At 34.3% G+C, this 19,139-nt stretch overlaps 1 protein-coding gene across 5 annotated transcripts in view; it reads right to left on the bottom strand.

The window, feature by feature from the left end:
* The window catches only part of LOC128638101 (potassium voltage-gated channel subfamily C member 1-like), a 208,654-nt gene that overhangs the window by 111,138 nt on the left and 78,377 nt on the right, over positions 1-19,139 (bottom strand). For 3 of the 5 annotated variants that reach the window (XM_053689961.1, XM_053689960.1, XM_053689964.1), the window contains exon 2: positions 14,408-15,341. In XM_053689961.1, the coding sequence (XP_053545936.1) occupies positions 14,408-15,341 (934 nt within the window). Of the gene's footprint in view, positions 1-4,020; positions 4,034-11,894; positions 11,917-14,401; positions 15,342-19,139 lie in introns of all 5 variants that reach the window. The other 2 variants (XM_053689963.1, XM_053689962.1) reach the window with 2 other exon arrangements.

The raw sequence follows: 19,139 nt of genomic DNA, 5'->3' as shown, positions 1-19,139 counted from the left end.
CTGGAATACAATGGTGTAAATTCTGTGACCTTGGTAAGAAGGACAGAAAATGGTCAAACAAAGCTAAACTTGTTCATTGTATATTGACTATGATGAAGTCTGTTGGGGTTTTATGCCTAACCCTTTCTTTATTATCTAGAACAGTAATATTTGCAGGGTGTCCGATCCTGTACCGCACTACAGACATGTATCATGTTGTGATATATTTCATTGTGACACTTATAAATTAAAACACACTCTTTAATAGTTCACAGGCAAAGTATTGATGTCAGTTTGCTAGATGTAAGCGAATCGAAAGCAAAGTGAATTTAGTAAATACCATAAAGCATAATACCTCATCTTTATATCTTCAGCTTCTTTCTCTTCTTCCTTCCCCTTTGCAATTGACCTACAGAGTAGTAGCCCACCCATCTATCTCTAATTCTCACCCACCTATGAATCTCTTTATTTTATGGAAAAGACTAGTTGATGAAAGAGCTCATTACTATAAGCATCTTATTATTAAGTTAAAAAAATAAGTCTGTTGCATTTTTATTTAAAGTAGTAATATGGTCTCAAATTTATAGACGCTTATGGCACTTCACAACTGAAGAATTACCTGTTTATTCTGATTTTCCATTGTATCTTCTTTTGCATGGAAGGTCATAGCCAGGCCTATATATCTTGTTGAACGCCACTTTTTTGCATTTAGATTATTCTTTGTAGACCTATAATATTCTATTGGGAGGTTTACAATAAGAGGAACATATCAGAAGAAAATAATAAATCTAGACATTTAAAAAAATAACCTATACAAACTCAAAGTGTCCTAAATGCAGTCCCTCCACTGCAATGCAGCAATTCAACTGCACAGAACATTCACTTAATCTTCCACATAGCAGCACAACACACAGTGCTGCAGTTTAGGATTGCTTATATAAATTGTATAAATAACCAGATGACCTCCGTGCAATGTACTCAAATGCTTGCAGTTCAGTAAATAAATTACTTGAACTTACTACAATAATGAATAGAGAGAAGTTACATTTGCTACCTATAACAGATACATGGTATATTGATTTTCATAATTGGGACACAGTCATACCTGGTATCTTTTTGTTTAAAAAAAATCAGAAGAGGGAAAAAAAAGAATGGTGGTTCTGTATGTGAAAGAAATTATTAAAGTAACTGAAATTGTAGAAACCAATGTCAATATAGAAAGTGTTTGACCTGCTGTAGAAACTGAAGGGAAACAGGTGTTTAGAATAAGGGTAGTAAATAGGCCTTAATTACAGCATGAAGGATTAGATCAACTATTAACTGATTAAATTACCAAGATTACAATAAAAGGCAAATTTATAATAGAGGGGATTTTAATATGCTGATGTAGACTGGGAGGTTCCTGTTACATAAGGGAAATACCTTAATCAGGCATGTGCATATGTGAATTTGCTAATGAAACACGGATATTCATTTCATTTTCACTAAACAAATACCCGAACAAATCCACCATGAAATTGAAAGAAAATGAATAAATACTTACAAAATAGAGTTTAAATATACTTACCTATAGCAGGCTGGAGAGCGCTAATCTCGATATTTCTTCAGAGAGCCCCAGGTTGTGGTAATAGAAGGCTTAGCATGCACTTAACCTCCTATTAGCAGGTCAATGGGCTCTATGAAGAAGGGTCGGGATTAGCGCGGCTATTCAGCTCGCTATAGGTAAGTATATAACGCTACAAGTTAACTTTTTCATCTGTAGCAAAGCAACGCATTCATTTAACAAAAATAAATTGAAATGTTCCACAAATATTCAGTATTCGTTTTGTTTAAAATGAAAAAACAAAAACAAATAGCACAGCAGATGAATATTCTGAAAACTAATTTTTCTAAAAATTCAACCAAAATTTTTTTACATGTGCAAATATCTAAATTTAAAGATTCTCTAAAAGAGGTGACACATATTACAGGAGCTCTATTTTAGATGCAACTTTACACTATATTAGGTTTGTTTGTAAAAGTAAAAGAAAGAAAAAAAACAATATAGTTTTCCAGAAAGGTAGCACATGCAGCAAAGATGGTAAAGATAGTTTATAATAAAATTCAAACATATGGGCTCAGAAGAGAAGAGGGAAAAATGAAGCACCCAACAAAAATGACAAAATAGTTCATAAGAAAGACTAAAACTCATGAAGAAGAGAAAATAGCACAGTCTGTAAAAAATTATGAGAAAACCTCTTTTTTAGATATATCAGTGACACAAGACCGAGGATGATAGAGTTGTGGAAAGAGATAAACAGATATCAAACTGTCTAAATTATTACGTTTGTTCAATCTTCACAACATATTGTTAAGATAGTGAAATTATTTTAAGGGATGTTACTTTAAATGATAATGTGATTAGTACTTCTCTTTATACAGAGGGCAATATTTTTATGACTTTATCATAATTAAAAGTAAATAAGACTGTGTGTGCAGATAATATTCATCCAAGGGTTCTAAGAGAACTTCAAGCTATGATAGATACTCCATTAGCTGATTTATTTAATCACTCACTGTTAGTAATTGTTCCTGATGACTGGAAAATTGCTAATATAGTCTCTCTTCAGGGGAAGGTGTGCTTGTTTGCTAATGATACAAAATTTCTTACAGAGTTGATGTTCAACGAGGGGTGGATAAAATGAACAGTGATATTAAAAAACTGGAGAACTGGGCACATAAATGGGGTCTAAAATATTATTATTATTATTTTATTATTATTATTATCAGGTATTTGTAGAGCGCCAACAGATTCTGCAGCGCTGCTAAAATGTAATATTACCAGGTGCAAAATTATTCATTTAGGATCCAAAGGCCAATTACAGTCTCGATGGTACATTACTGACTGTAACTAAAGAGGTGCATTCAGAAACACTCCAGTCACCAGCAACTTCTTTAAAAGACCTTTATTTTCATAGGTTGGATCCAAAGGACAAGAGGACAACATGTACATGACTAAGAGCCTATTGCAGGCTTGAAACGTTGTCCTCTTGTCTTTTGGACCCAACCTATGAAAATAAAGGTCTTTTAAAGAAATTGCTGGTGGCTGGAGTGTTTCTGCATGAAACTACATTGACAGTAAGGACCTGGCAAGTCTGTTACTCCGTGCCCCTATACCAAGTGTGCTGTTTTCCCTGCTTTGTGGATTTACGTGTAACTAAAGAGGAACAGGACTTGGAAATTATTATTTCAAATGATTTAAAATGTGGTTAACAATGCAGAAATGCAACTGGTAAGGCCAGTAGATTTCTTGGTTGCATTGGGAAAGGTAGTGCAGCAGACATAGCAAGTTCTTATTCCATTTACATATCACTAGTTAGGCCTCATCTTGAATAGTGTGTACAGTTCTGGAGGCCAAATCTCTTGAAGGATATAAATAAACTAGAAACTATGCAAAAGAAGGCTTCTAAAATGGTACATGGCCTACAAAGAAAGACTCTATGCTCTAAATATGTATAGTTTAGACTGAGGAGAGAATGGGAAAAGGTGACATTATAGAAACCTTCAAATATATGAAGGGACTTAATAAAGTGGAAACTAAAAGCATTACAAGGGGTCACCCTCTTAACTTATGGGGCAGCAGGTTCAAAAGAATTTTTTTATTTTTTTTTACAGAAAGGGTGTTGGATTTATAAAATAAACTTTCAACAGATGTGGTAAACACAAGCACTATAAAAGAATAAAAAAAATGGGAGAAGCATAAGGTTATTTCTTATCTACTGTCAAATTCTATGTTTCTATGTTCTGAACTGAGCTGCTTATTTTATCTCTTATGTATATATTTATATATTAGCAAATCAAGGTTCTCATTCTGAATTATAATGCCTCTCTCCTGTGTCTGTCTTTAATGTCAGACTATGGGGCCAATTTACCAATGTCAGACTATGGGGCCAATTTACCAAGCGGTCAATCGGCCCCTATGCAGCTGTTTCCGCGTGAGCCTTCAGGCTCGCCAGAAACAGCTGTTTAGAAACAGCGGTCTTAAGACCGCTGCTCCTTAACTGGTCCGCTGCCTCTGAGGCAGCGAACAGCAATCAGCCCGATCAAATACGATCGGGTTGATTGACACCCATTGCTAGCGGCCGACTGGTGGCAATTCTGCAGGGGGCAGAATTGCACAAGCAGTTTACCAGAACTGCTTGTGCAATGCTTAATGCTGACAGCGTATGATGTCGGCATTCAGCGATGTCTGCCCGACATATGATAAATCAGCCCTCTAGGAACAGCTACTGAACATAAGAGATAGTTAGTTAAAAAGTAAAAGGTAAATGACTACATCCCCATTTTAAGCTAGAATTCAATTCATGTGGCAGATATCTAAAATATTTTAAAAACTGGAAGCTTGAATAAAAAAAATAAGTAATTATGTAAATTTTACATATGTTTTCACATCACAGATAATATTCCCAATATATTGCAGGATAGGATCTTTTGAATGCACATTTATAAGATTCCACTATATATATCCTGTACTGATTTAAAACATATTTAAATACATACATATATTTCTGTTCATATCAAATTATCTGTTTGCATAAATACCTCTTTATGCTGATTTTCAATATGTCTTTAAATCACAGATAATATACCTAATCTATTAAACAATAACATTGTAGAATTTTGGGAATCTAAAGTTGTAATTCTTCCCTTATATACTGTATATAACCTGTGAATTATTTAATACCTACATTTTAATATATGCATAACTTTTTGATCATATAAAAATATTTGGTCACATAATTCATTTTGGACTGATTTTTTTTTTTTTTTTACAGATATTAAAGGGACATGAATCCCAAAATTGTTCTTTATAATGCAGATACAACATACAATTTTAAGCAATTTTACTTCTCTTATCTATTTGCTTCGTTCTCTTGTTATATTTTGTTGACTTGCATACCTAGGTAGTCTCAGCAACTAAAAGCTAGCTGCTGATTGCTGGCTGCACATATATGCATCTAATGATTGGCTTACTGATGTGTTCAGCTAGCTCCCAGTTGTGCAGTGCTGCTCCTTAAATAAAGGATACGGAGAGAATGAATCAAAATTGATAATAGAAGTAAATTGGAAAATTGTTTAAAATGGTATGTTCTGTCAGAATCATAAAAGAAAATAAATTGGATTTCATGTCTATTTAACTTATAAATCTGTTAACAACATTTCATATTTTATTAAGGAAATATGGACATATTGGCACAATATGGGTAAAGGGGCTCAGCCAGAGGGATTTGTAATTTTATGTAATCTCCTATATATTTTTAATATATAATCCATAGCAGTTTGTTTTTATTCAAGATAAAATATTTTATTTTTAGGACACATTCAGGATTAAAATGTCAGTTGTAACCCATGAAATTGAGCATTAAAAGAACAAAGTAGTTATAACCAGGGATCAGTGATTGCTTTAAGCAGAGGGGCTGCCTGTGGAAATAAAACAAAAAAGAAAGATAATAGTTAAAGGGACACAAAGCACATTTTTTTTTTTCATGATTCAGATAGAGCCTGCAATTTGAAGCAACTTTCTAATTTACTCCTATTCTCAATTTGTCTTTGTTCTCTTGGTATCTTTATTTGAAAAATAAATGTATGTAAGCAAAGGAGACGGCACATTTTTGTTTCAGCACCTGGGTAGCGCCTGCATTTAGCCACTAATCAGCAGGTGCTGACCAGGTGCTGACCCAAAAATGGGCCAGCACATAAGCTTAGATTCCTATTTTTTCAAATAGATAGCAAGTGAATGAATAAAAATGTATTTTAGGGTTAATTTAGAAAGTTGCTTAAAAGTGTATGCTCTATCTGAATCATGAAAGAAAAAAATTCTGTTTTGTGTCCCTTTAACTGCAATTCAGCTTTTAATACTGTATTTTCCCATGTCCCCAGAGAGGCTAATGGACATCCTAGAATTGAGTAAACGGACCCTACAGCCTTCTTCAATAACAATTGCCTGATCAGTGCAGGAGGTTATTCATATCTGGCCATATTTGGTCACACCAATGTAGATAAGATATTTAATACTTTAGAAACTATTCAAAGGGTGTGCCTTGGTCTGTTTTACTAACAACATTACATTTTAACTGCTTTTAGATTATGCTTATGCATTTTAATTGCTAATATATACATTAATGCTTTCTATGACTACAACCAAGACTTAAAAACAATATTTTATATGTGCAGTGTATATATCAGCAATTAAACTCTGATTTGCAAATACAATGCATGAACATAATCTAAAAGCATTTAAAATTAGATTTTAAATATGTATGTGTGTGTGTGTGTATATATATATATATATATATATATATATATATATATATATATTTATATTTATATGTGTGTACAAATGTATTTATGTATTTATATGTGTATACATGTATTTACAGACATATATAAACACATAAATATATATGTATACATATATAGACATATGTATAAATGCATAGGTGCCCTTTGCAGTTAAGTAGATGAAAACATGTTAATGCATATTTATGCAATATTCATTTTTAATAAAGTGTTATTCTGTGTAGTTACTGTAAATATTTCACATTCCAATGTTCTGCACATAGCAAAATATGTTCTATGTATTTATAAATAGATATTCCTATGTAAGGCATTGTACTTTTGTGGTCTAGAAATTTTTTGCACAAGTCACTTGAATTTTTTGCTATTTATTAGTTTTACCATTATAGTGCTATCTGTGTATAGGATTGGTTAGATTTTCAAATATAATTTCGTTGTCTCTGTTTTCCTACTTTGTACAATGACAATAAAACGAATCTAATCTAATCTAATATTGTACACAAATACCATCAGATATATGTAGAAATATATATTTATGAATAAATATAACATATTCTATGTGAAGAACGTTGGAATGTGAAATATTCATGTTTTCAGGTTGGGTTAGTACACTTGAGAACATGCGATCGGGTTTGCGCGTAAGTAGGATGTTAGGTTTTTTCCAAGTGCAAGTACAGCTGCCTTCTATGCTCAAATGCATTCTTGCAAAAATGCACACTACCTACCTAAGTATTCTCTTCAACAAGAAATACTTTGAGAACAAAGTAAATTTGATAATATAAGTAAATTCAGATAGAAATTGTATGGGCTTCATGTCTTTTTAAATAGCTCATCTGTGCTGAGACTTTCCTGTATGACAAAATTGTCAATTTTCTCAAATGACAGCTTGCAAATTATATGTTTGTTTGTCCTTTTATTATGATTATCAGGTTTACACTTACCGTGATAACGTTAGTTAAAATGATTGTGCATTGCTACCTAAAAATGTAATTTGCTCAAGAAATAAAAAGAAAACAATTAAACTTAAAGGGACATCAAACTGAAATTTAATTGTCATAAAATCTTTAATTAAGGAAAATAAAACAATATTTTAATCAACATTCATTTATTTTGTCTGCTTGGTCTGTAAAATACCTCTGAAAAGTATGCTTTTTCACTTTCACCAGGGTTGCTGGAGTTCATATTATATACTTAAAGGGATAATGAAACCCATTTTTTTCTTTCATGATTCAGATACATACAATCTTAAAGTGCCATAAAACATTTTGAGCTATGTGCATATTATAAAAGGGTCCACTGAGGTAAAACAGTGTGTGAAAAAAAAGAGTAAAAAAAGCTTCTTAGTATTTTAATAAAGTTTAAAAAAATCTGCAAAATTACTTACACTTTAGTGTTGCCAAATGTAGCCTGCTCCACCCCACCCATTATCAGTGTCTTATGCCAAACCTTGTAATATCATATAACAAAGTGTGCGTGTGAGGATAATTTCTTATGCAAGCAAGGGGGTGGGGGTGTGAGGAGGGACAGCAGGTACTGCTATTGTTTGTTGCCAAGAGGCTTGCTCATTTACATGGGGATAATGTCACATGCTTTGTGAAAGCTTCAGCATTATACTGTGCACTGCTTTTAGTCAGGCACCATGTGACTCCTATCGTGCACAAGTGCATTCTGCAGAAGCTATGGCCTGGATAGCACCATCCATATATGGAAATGTTTTGCAAGTAAGCTTTGACTACAATATATATTTAGAAACTTATGTTAGTTCTAACTGTTTTATGTCCATTTAAACAACTTTCAGACTTATATTATCAAATTTGCTTAATTTGCTTAGTAACATATGTTGCAGCAATGCACTACTGGGAGCTAGCTGAACACAGGTGAGCCAATAAAAACAGGCATATATGTAGAGTTACCAATCAGCAGCTAGCTCCCAGTAGTGCATTGCTGCTTCTGAGCCTTCCTATGTATGAATTTCAACAAAGGATACATAAAGAATAAAGACAATTAGATAATTGAAGTCAAGTTGAAAATTGTTTAAAATTGCATGTTCTGTCCGTATCATGAAAAAATTGGAGTTTCATATCCCTTTAATTGCTTATATTTGCCACAGTTTGCTAAACCCAGTCACATATGCACAGTGACTGCTTAGGACAGTGCAGGAGATCATCTATATATCTCCCCAAATTGATCACAATCAAAGAAGATGAAAAACATAGTCCAAAGGGGTTTCAAAGATGTCTCCTGCTTTTGATTTAGATACTCCTGTAAACTGTACTAAAAAATACAGTTTTAAATGTTTCAAAACATTTGTTTTGTATAAAAATGTTAAAGAAAAAGTAAAGTCAAAATTAAATTTAAATTGATCAGATAGCGCTTGAAATTTTAAACAATTTTCCAATTTACTTTCATTGTAAAATTTCCGTACTTCTCTTGGTATCCTTTAATAAAGTGCAATCCTAGGTGAGCTCAGGACCATGCACATATCTTAAAGGGACAGTCAACCATAGAATTGTTATTGTTTTAAAAGATAAATAATCCCTTTATTACTCATTCCCCAGTTTTACATAACCAACACAGTTATATTAATGTACTTTTTACCTGTGTGATTACCTTGTATCTAGGAACCTTCTTCCAGCCCCCTGATCACATGACTGTGACTGTTTACTATCTATTGTCTTAAATTTAGCATTGTATTGTGCTAGATCTTAAATAACCCCCTGTGCCTGAACACAGTGTTATCTATATCAGTGATTTTTAACCTTTTTTATGCAGTGGCACACTTTTTTTACATTAAAAAATCCTGTGGCACACCACCATCCCAAAATTTAAAAAAAAATCACACATTGTAGCCTAATACAGGATATATATATATACACATACACACACACAAACATACTGTATGTATTGTGCTGTTATGCCATGCCTCCTACAAACTACCCCTGCACTGGGAGTAAAAAACAAGCAAAGTTTAAAAAATATGTCACACTGTTGTCAGTCTGCCGCAGCACACCTGAGGATCTCTCACGGCACACTGGTTGAAAAACACTGATCTATATGGCCCACGTGTACTTTCTGTCTCTTTGTGTTGAAAAGAGATTTAAAAAGCATGTGATAAGAGGCAGCCCTCAAAGGCTTAGAAATGAGCATATGAACCTACCTATGTTTAGTTTAAACTAAGAATACCAAGAGAAAAAAGCAAATTTGATGATAAAAGTAAATTGGAAAGTCAATTAAAATTAAAAGTCCTATCTGAATAATGAAAGTTTAATTTATACTTGACTGTCCCTTTAAGCCCTCTGGCAGCAGTGTTTGCAATATTGTTTATAGCAATGTTATACATAGTTACAAACACTGTTGCCATAGAATGCTTTAGACACGTGCACGCTCCTAAGCTCCTATCTGCCTACGTAGGTTTTGTCTTCAACAAAGAATACCAAGAGAACAAAGCAATTTTGACAAGAGAAGTAAATTGGAAAGTTGTTTAAAAGTGTATGCTCTATTGGAATCATGAAATTTTAATTTTGGCTATACTGTCCCTTTAACAATATGATTGCTTAATTGTATACTAGGTACCCTGTATATATAACTCAATATAAAAGCCCCTGTAAGGGATATGCATTAGTAAAAATGCTTCTAGTAAAAGATAGCACTCTTTCAGTAATACCTTTTACTGTGAATGAAGCATATGAATCATCATCTATTTGCAACCTGCACTGACAGCTTGTACCTGTTCGGAGACTCAGTGGTAACACGTATTGTTTAAAAGATGATGCGATTAGCATGTTTGTTTATGTGATAAGTGTCACCGGCAGCTCTCTAAACCAGGAGCAAATTGGGAATGCGTCGTGTACCCGGCATATGGACAGATGTCACCTGCACAATAAAAATAGTTATAGTTTTTACCAAAAAAAAAAAAAAAAAGCTTTAAATCAAAATTGAAATATACTTATAGACATTTCAGTTTTGATTCTAATGTCCTTTAAAGGGCAACTAAACTCAAATTCTTTTTTTCATGATTCAGATAGAGCATGCAATTTTAAGCAACTTTCTAATTTACTCCTATTATTAATTGTTCTTCATTCTCATGCTATCTTTATTTGAAAATGCAGGAATCTAAGCTAAGAAGCCAGCCTATTTTTGGTTCAGCACCTAGGCTGCGCTTGCTGATTGGTGGCTAAAGATATCCACCAATCAGCAAGCGCTATCCAGGTCTGAAGCAAAAATGGACCGGCTCCTTATCTTAGATTCCTGCTTTTTCAAATAAAGTTAAAAAAAGAACAAAGAAAAATGAATAATAGGAGTAAATTAGAAAGTTGCTTAAAATCGCATGCTGTATCTGAATCATGAAAGAAAAAAAATTGGGTTTAGTATCCCTTTAAGGATAACTGACTAAGTCATAATGTGTATAAGTAGGGAGAGTTACAGAAGCCACCTCAATCTCTTTAATACATGTTTACCCCCAAATAATCTCAAATCTTATAGTATTAATTTACACCCCAACAAAAATAAATACTTATAGGTTTTTGTTTTTTTAGTGTTAGAAATACAAAGCATTTGCTCTGTCTCATTTAATTTTCAAAATGCATATTCTGTCACCAAGACAATGAAATGAAACTATATATATATATATATATATATATATATATATATATATATATAATCCAAACAGATGCACTCCATAAAACAATTTCTCTTAATGCCACAGTGCCATATAGTGATCCAAATAGTTTTGCAAAAATAGGCACTCACTGGTCTTGATAAAGCTTCACATTTAATATAGAAAGTTTAAAAACAGAGCATAACGTTTTGAGACCACATTGGTCCCTTTGTCAAATGCCAAACATAATACCAAACAGGTAAGATTGTTTGGTATTATGTTTGGCATTTGACAAAGGGACCAATGTGGTCTCGAAACGTTATGCTCTGTTTTTAAACTTTCTATATTAAATGTGAAGCTTTATCAAGACCAGTGAGTGCCTATTTTTGCAAAACTATATATATAGTATAATATATATAGTATATATATTGTGTGTGTATATATATATATATATATATATATATACACATATATATATATATATATATATATATATATATATAATATTTAAAATCTCTTAACTTGTGGGGCTTGTTGCTTTTAGCTAGTTGTTTTTTTTGTTTTTGTTTTTTTAACATGTCTTCTCTTTTGAAGTGAAACTGTTTAGCATCCTTATGGTTTGTGCTGTAGAAATGGTAGTATTTAGAAAATGTAGCTTATGTGCACTTTGCAGGAATATGTTCTTGCGTTTCACTTGTTTATGAGTTGCAAGAGCAGCAAAAAAGAGTGCTTACCCCTAATTAAATTAGAAAAAAGTTACATGTAGTAGTAGATATATTAAAACAGGGTAAATTTATATATATTGCTATTTATAATCACTTTATTAAACAGAATTAAGACACACTAATGTTAAAAACATTTAAAGAGACAGTCAACACCATCATTTTTGTTGTTTAATAAAATATATAATCCCTTTATTACCCATTACCCAGTTTTGAATAACCAACACAGTTATAATAATATGTTTTACCTCTGTAATTACGTTGTATCTAAGCCTCTGCAAACTGCCCCCTTATTTCAGTTCTTTTGACAGACTTGCATTTTAGCCAATCAGTGCTCACTCCTAGGAGCTTCACGTGCTTGAGCTCAATGTTATCAATATTAAACACATGAACTAACACCCTTCAGGCTCGCCGGAAACAGCAGTTAAGAAGCAGCGGTCTTAAGACTGCTGCTCCTTAACTCGTCCGCTGCCTCGGAGGCTACGGACATCAATCCGTCTGATCCTATACGATCAGGTTGATTGACAAGGGGCGGCATTGCACAAGCAGCTCACCAGAACGGCTTGTGCAATGTTAAATGCTGGCAGCGTATACTGTAGGCATTCAGCGATGTCTGACAGACATGATCCACTGAGCAGATCATATCCTACAGACACTTAATAAATTGGCCCCTATATATGCAGATGTTTCGAAAGCATGTCAATTATTTACGATATGAGTATAAAAGTATCAAATATCTTCTAACATGACAGCAGAGAAACGTAAATAGATACAGCAATTTAAATGTATACAAATTGTTACTGGCTGTCTATACTTGATTGACATTCATTCAAACCCATCAAGCAGCAAAACCAGCCCCTCAGCCAACCAATAATCCTGAAGGGGAGTGACCTGTGAATTGATAAAAAGACGAAGCTAATGGCCGGTGCGTATACCCTCTGAGGAAGCGTGTCAGTGAAACATGTGTCAGGGGACTGGCTTCAGAGAGCGTGGTCTCTCCAAATTGTAATTAGCTTAATCTGACCGCTATTATGATATTTGCGCGTGTGGTTGAATAATAATTTTATATGTGATCGCTAACACTGGCCATTTTACATGGTTTGCTGATGCCAATAACAAGCATAGGGCAAGATAACCTTAAATATAACTCCCGCTATAGAAGGAGTTTAGCTGAGACGTTACAACAGGGAATATTGTGTGACTGCTTTTCTGTATGTTTGATTGATATGATTAACCAATTGGATTGAAAAAGAGATGTATCAGTAATTTACAAGCATTAGACCTCAGCTATAGCCCTACTAATGATTAACCCTTTATATGCTCTATTCAGCCAGTTTGTTATTCATAACAATTCATTCTATTGTACCTGATATTCCTACTAAGCATTTACTTTGCGGCAGAGTTTACGTGTTTTTAAAAATTAGTGTGCCTTAATTCTGTTTAATAAAGTGAGATTATGAATAGCAATATTCAATTCACCCTGTTTTAATATATCTGCTACTACATATAACTATTTTCTAATTTAATAAGGGGTTAACACTCTTTTTTGTTGCTTACTCTTGCAGTTCATAAACAAGTGAGTCTCCAAAGTGCAACTACCCCTCTATAAGTGCACAAAGTGATTGCAAATAATTTTTGCACTTTTATTACCATACTTTTATTGGTTCTCCCTTATTAATCTCTACAAATAGGTTCTTGTGTTTGTCTGAAATTAAGAAAGCTTTCAGTGATTAAAGGGACAGTCTACATCAGAATTTTTATTGTTTAAAAAGATATATAATCCCTTTATTACCAATCCCCTAGTTTTTCATAACAAGCACAGTTATATAAATACACCTTTTACCTCTGTGACTACCTTGTATAAAAGCCTCTGCAGACTGCCCCCTTACCTCAGTTCTTTTGACAGACATTCATTTTAGCCAATCAGAGCAAGCTCACTGGAACTCAACATGCGTGAGCACAGTGTTATCTATATGACACACATAAACTAACCTAGTGGTGAAAAACTGTTAAAATGCCCTGAGAGAAGAGGCGGCCTTCAAGGGTTTAAAAATTTGCATATGAACCTCCTAGGTTTAGCTTTCAACTTAGAATACCAAGAGAACAAAGCAACAATGGTGATTAAAGTAAATTACATTCTCTATCTGAATCCTGAAAGTTTATTTTGGACTAGACTGTCCCTTTATTAATAGTTTTTCTTTTTTGCTTACTAACACCATTTCAATACTAGAGAACAGCAATGTTTTCCTTATTGGAACTAGTTGAATGTTGTGCTAAACAGAATGGAATTAATTATTTGGCCTCTTGCCCACCAGAAAGCTTTGGAATATATTGCATAGCAGTGAGCTTCCCCCCTGCATTACAGCCAAAATATAAAAAAATGGTGTAACATCCTGATGTTGTTCAAAATAAAACAGGCTATTCATTTATTATAAAATGCAATGTAGACAGTATGTCCTAATAAGCCGCATCAATGCATTTAAAGTAATATTGACGTCTAATTAATAAGGACAGTAAAAGCACTTTAGTTAACATCTACTATTTTAGTTCATTGAAAATAATATATTACCCATCAACATAATTGTTGGTAAACAACAAATGAAAGTGAGGTGCACAAGTATAAAGCTTTCTTAATTTAATGCATTTTTGTGAATAAATAATTTAATGTTTTCTGTTTTGTTCTCGCTGTTTAAGTTGTTAATATATGTCATGCAACATATACTAGGCTGGTGCTTGTAATAAATGCTCTTGACATAAAGTCATTCACTCTTACCTGCTCTGTTGATCTCAATGATTTCCTCCTGAGCTAATGGACAGGCATCTCCTGTAGCACTCCTATGGGGAGACTGCATGTCTGGTTTACAGTAATTGGGTGATCCAGGTTGAGGAGCCCGAGGGATATGTTTGTTCTTTTTCTTTGGTAGCTTCTGCTTAGCCATAGCAAGGGAGTAGTACATTCCAAAGTTGTTGACAATAACAGGGACTGGCATAGCAATTGTTAACACCCCAGCCAAAGCACAAAGAGCACCCACCAACATTCCAGACCAAGTCACTGGGTACATGTCTCCATAGCCCAAAGTTGTCATGGTAACCACAGCCCACCAAAACCCTATAGGGATGTTTTTAAAGTTGGTGTGCTTACTGCCAGTGATGTCATCTGGGGCTGCACCGATCCTTTCTGCGTAGTATATCATGGTGGCAAAGATTAAAACTCCAAGTGCCAAGAATATAATAAGTAGGAGAAACTCATTTGTACTAGCTCGAAGAGTGTGACCAAGAACCCTGAGCCCAACAAAATGACGAGTGAGCTTAAAGATTCTCAGGATCCTAACAAATCGGACAACCCGGAGGAAACCTAGGACATCCTTGGCTGCTTTGGAAGACAGACCACTCAAGCCGACTTCCAAGTAGAAGGGCAAGATAGCAACAAAGTCTATAATATTCAAACTGCTCTTAATAAACTCTAACTTGTCTGGACAGAAAAGAACACGCATGAGAAATTCAAAGGTGAACCATATCACACACATGCCTTCTACATACGTGAGAAAGGGCTCGGTTTCCACTTCCAAAATGGTCTCCGTCTTGGTGATGTTGCCTTGTATAATAGTCTCAGTCTTGTTGTGGATATCATTGAATGCCTCATGGGTCTCAAGGCAAAAAGTTGTGATAGAGATGAGAATGAAGAACAGGGAGGCAAAGGCGATATACTGCCAAATAAACAGAGAAAATTAACAGTTATACAAATTATAGAGACTAAGAATAGAAATAGAAAAAAGTTAAAGGTAAACAAAATTTGTTAAACTAATACAAACATGCATTGAGCATCTAAGTATGGGTATCAAAATTCTGTTAGTTGGAGTATATAAATTGTATGCTCATACACCATATATGTACATCACAATGATCTACCTTTTAAACTTTAAAGAATATATAAGTATCTGATTCTGGTAATTGATAGACAAACAGTCAACAGTTAAATGCACTGTGGTAACAGTCAAATTCCCTGTGGCTTGGTCTTTCATATGATCATAAAATACCAAGTAATAAAGAGAATGATATCTGGCAACACAAATGTGAAAACTCATAGCGAAATACTGAAATACCAAGTCACAGTGAATTTGACTGTTAGTTCTGACTCTGTGATTTGTTAATGCCCTATTATGAACACTATACAAGTGGAACAGAACATGAATAAATTGCATAACTGCAAAATTAAAATCCTATAATTATAGAAACAAAAGAAATGTATTTTTCTGTCCGGCATGAATTGAACTATATACCACTAGAACCCATAATCACAATTTGATGCTCCTTGACTTTTTCATATGCTTATTAAGAAAATATACATTTCTTGGTGCAGTTTGGTAGTACAGGACAATCAAACATAGTGGTGAACACAGAAAGTATAAAATATTAGGAATGCAATTGCAATTTTGAGGATAGCCAGCATGGTGAGTTTCTTTGGATAAATTGGTGCCATCTTGCATCTCGGTAAATGGACTCCATTATGAGGACACATTATATTATAACATTAGAATAATAATTACAATATTTTTAAATGTTCTCCACCAATCATAATTAAAAGGTGGTTTTATTATTTTACAATATAACTATCAAGCTCTGGATTTATTAATCAAAGGGACAGTCAAGTCCAAAAAAAACTTTCTTGATTCAAATACGACATGTCATTTTAAACAACTTTCCAATTTACTTTTATCAACAATTTTGCTTTGCTCTCTTGGTATTCTTAGTTGAAAGCTAAACCTAGGAGGTTCATATGCTAATTTCTTACACCTTCAAGGCCGCCTCTAATATAAATGCATTTTGATCGTTTTTCACCACTAGAGGGCATTAGTTCATGTGTTTCATATAGATAACATTGAGCTCATGCACATGAATTTACAATGGAGTCAGCTCTGATTGGCTAAAATGCAAGCCTGTCAAAAGAACTGAAATAAGGGGGCAGTCTGCAGAGGCTTAGATACAAGGTAATTACAGAGGTAAAATGTGTATTATTATAACTGTATTGGTTATGCAAAACTGGGGAATTGGTAATTAAGGGATTATCTATCTTTTAAAACAACAATAATTCTGGTGTTGATTGTCCCTTTAACCTTAGAGTTGCCTGTTCAGGAATTTTAACCCCCTCATGCCCTTTGGATGTTACATGCCATCCTAACAGCGCTGGACTTTAATGCCCTTAGGACAGCATGGAACGTTCTAACTTTTTCAGCCTCCTGCTTCCTCCTGCTTTTAGCATAGAAGGCAGTCCCCCATGATCCGATCCCAAAGTTGAAGTCTTGTGATCACATTGACGACTGCGTGATTTCCTTTTTCTATCAAATTTTTCCATCAAAACTTTGTTCCCATCTTCATTATTTGCCCCCATCCTGAAGAGGTTAAGCAGGAGCCTATGGCACTGCGGATCAGGTCCGCCAGACCTCGTTGAATAAGGCGAGCAATTCGCTCACCGTATTCAGCATTGCACCAGCAGCTCACAAGAGCTGCTGGTGCAACGCCGCCCCCTGCAGACTCGCAGCCAATAGGCCGCCAGCAGGGGGGTGTCAATCAACCCGATCGTACTCAATCGGGTTGATTTCTGGCGATGTGTGTCCGCCTGCTCAGAGCAGGCGGACAGGTTATGGAGCAGCGGTCTTTGTGACCGCTGCTTCATAACTGGTGTTTCTGGCGTGCCTGCAGGTTCAGCAGAAACACGGGGCATCAAGCTCCATACGGAGCTTGATACATATGCCCCTATAGCTCCTGCTATTTCAGGCACTTTAAATAGAAATTCCTATCTAACATTTATTTAGGTTTAACAACTTTTTTATTTTTTAGCAACATTATACAGGTGATAAGATGAGCTTCTATTAAAGGGATAGTCTAGTCAAAATTAAACTTTCATGATTCTGATAGAGGATGCAATTTTAAGTAACTTTCTCATTTACTCCTATTATTAATTTTTCTTCATTCTCTGGGTATATTTCTTTAAAAAAGAAAGAATGTAAAGCTTGGGAGCCAGCCCATTTTTGGTTCAGCACCTGGATAGCGCTTGCTGATTGGTGGCTACATTTAGACAGAACTTCTAATGAGTAGTAGATTTTTTTCTGACAAATTTCAGTTATGTCTATTTCCACGCCTCCTGTATCATGTGACAGCCATTAGCCAATCACAAATGCATAACTGCATTCTGTTCATTTTTGCACATGCTCAGTAGGAGCTGGTGACTCAACAAGTTTAAGTATAAAAAGACTGCACATTTTGTTAAGGGAAGTAAATTGGAAAGTTGTTTCAAATTGCCTGCTCTATCTGAATTATGAAAATTTTATTTTGACTTGAGTGTAGCTTTAAGGCAACATTAATTTGTATCAAATGCAAACCTATATTGCATGCTAAAGAGTCCATGCTGTCTTTTATTATACATTGGCTATCAATCTTTCTTAAAACAATTGATTCTGAGTTCAGTAAAGTTCTCAGGATCTGCAAACAGGGTTACTTTTAATGTCTTCTTTCTCTATTACAAAGCGATGGCTGGTTGTTGTGGCTATAACTAATCGCACTAGTGGGCAATTTTCTTTTAACCCTCAATCGACTTACCCTGTGTGTGCAGTCCATGTACACTGCATAGGGAATGCAACACTATCTTTTAGCTTTTTGGGAACCCCAGTATTAATTAAAAAATAAGGGTATGGGTTTATATATGTATTGCAGAGGGTTAATGGTAGTGACTGATGGAAATCACCTTTATATTTGGTCCCAGTATATGGGCACATAGCTGATTTATTTAAAGCAGGTACAATTGTTTATAGTGTAGTGGTTCCTTTTTAAATGCTATTTTACTATTGTTTTATAGAATGTGTGAGATTAACATTAACATCAAGCGCTTGAAAGTATGATTTTTTTTTATTGGATATGGTCAAAATAATCTAGTTTGGCTCTATAGTAGCTTCGTGAGAATCATACTTGATTTCTCAGCATCTATTCACAATGCATCTGTAATATATTTAATCTATTATGGATTTGGTAAAATTTTCCTAATAATATTTAAAGAGCTCCTGACTCAAACATACTTTTGGATACCAGCTATCTATTCCATTAGTGGCCCCAATTCATCATATTATGTACAGACAACATTCCCAGGCAGGGAACCTGTTCACCCTTATTCTGGTGAGCATGGCTGCATTTACTGGCAGACTTTAAGATAACACAAGGAATTGATTGTGCGGCATGTGAGCAAGCCAGCACCACTATGGTTCCCAAGCAGCTTGATAAATGGAGCCTAGTGTTTGTAACAATAATCTCTCTCTTCTCATATCTGATGTTTTAGCTGCTCATATAGTGAGTTACTTTTTAACTATGGGCATCAATGGGAAATTTTATAGGCCCACTCTGTTTTCCTTTTTCAACTTCTCTAAAGGATAAGATATTCATTATTTTATAAATCAAGGTTGCAACACCTAGTGTGATCCATAATATCAAATAGGAAATGCTCTCCATTTTCATAA

Source organism: Bombina bombina, chromosome 8, assembly GCF_027579735.1.
Source record: "Bombina bombina isolate aBomBom1 chromosome 8, aBomBom1.pri, whole genome shotgun sequence".
Taxonomy (NCBI): Eukaryota; Metazoa; Chordata; class Amphibia; order Anura; family Bombinatoridae; genus Bombina; species Bombina bombina.
The sequence above is the reverse complement of the archived record's forward strand: the minus strand, read 5'-3'. Positions and strand labels throughout refer to the sequence as shown.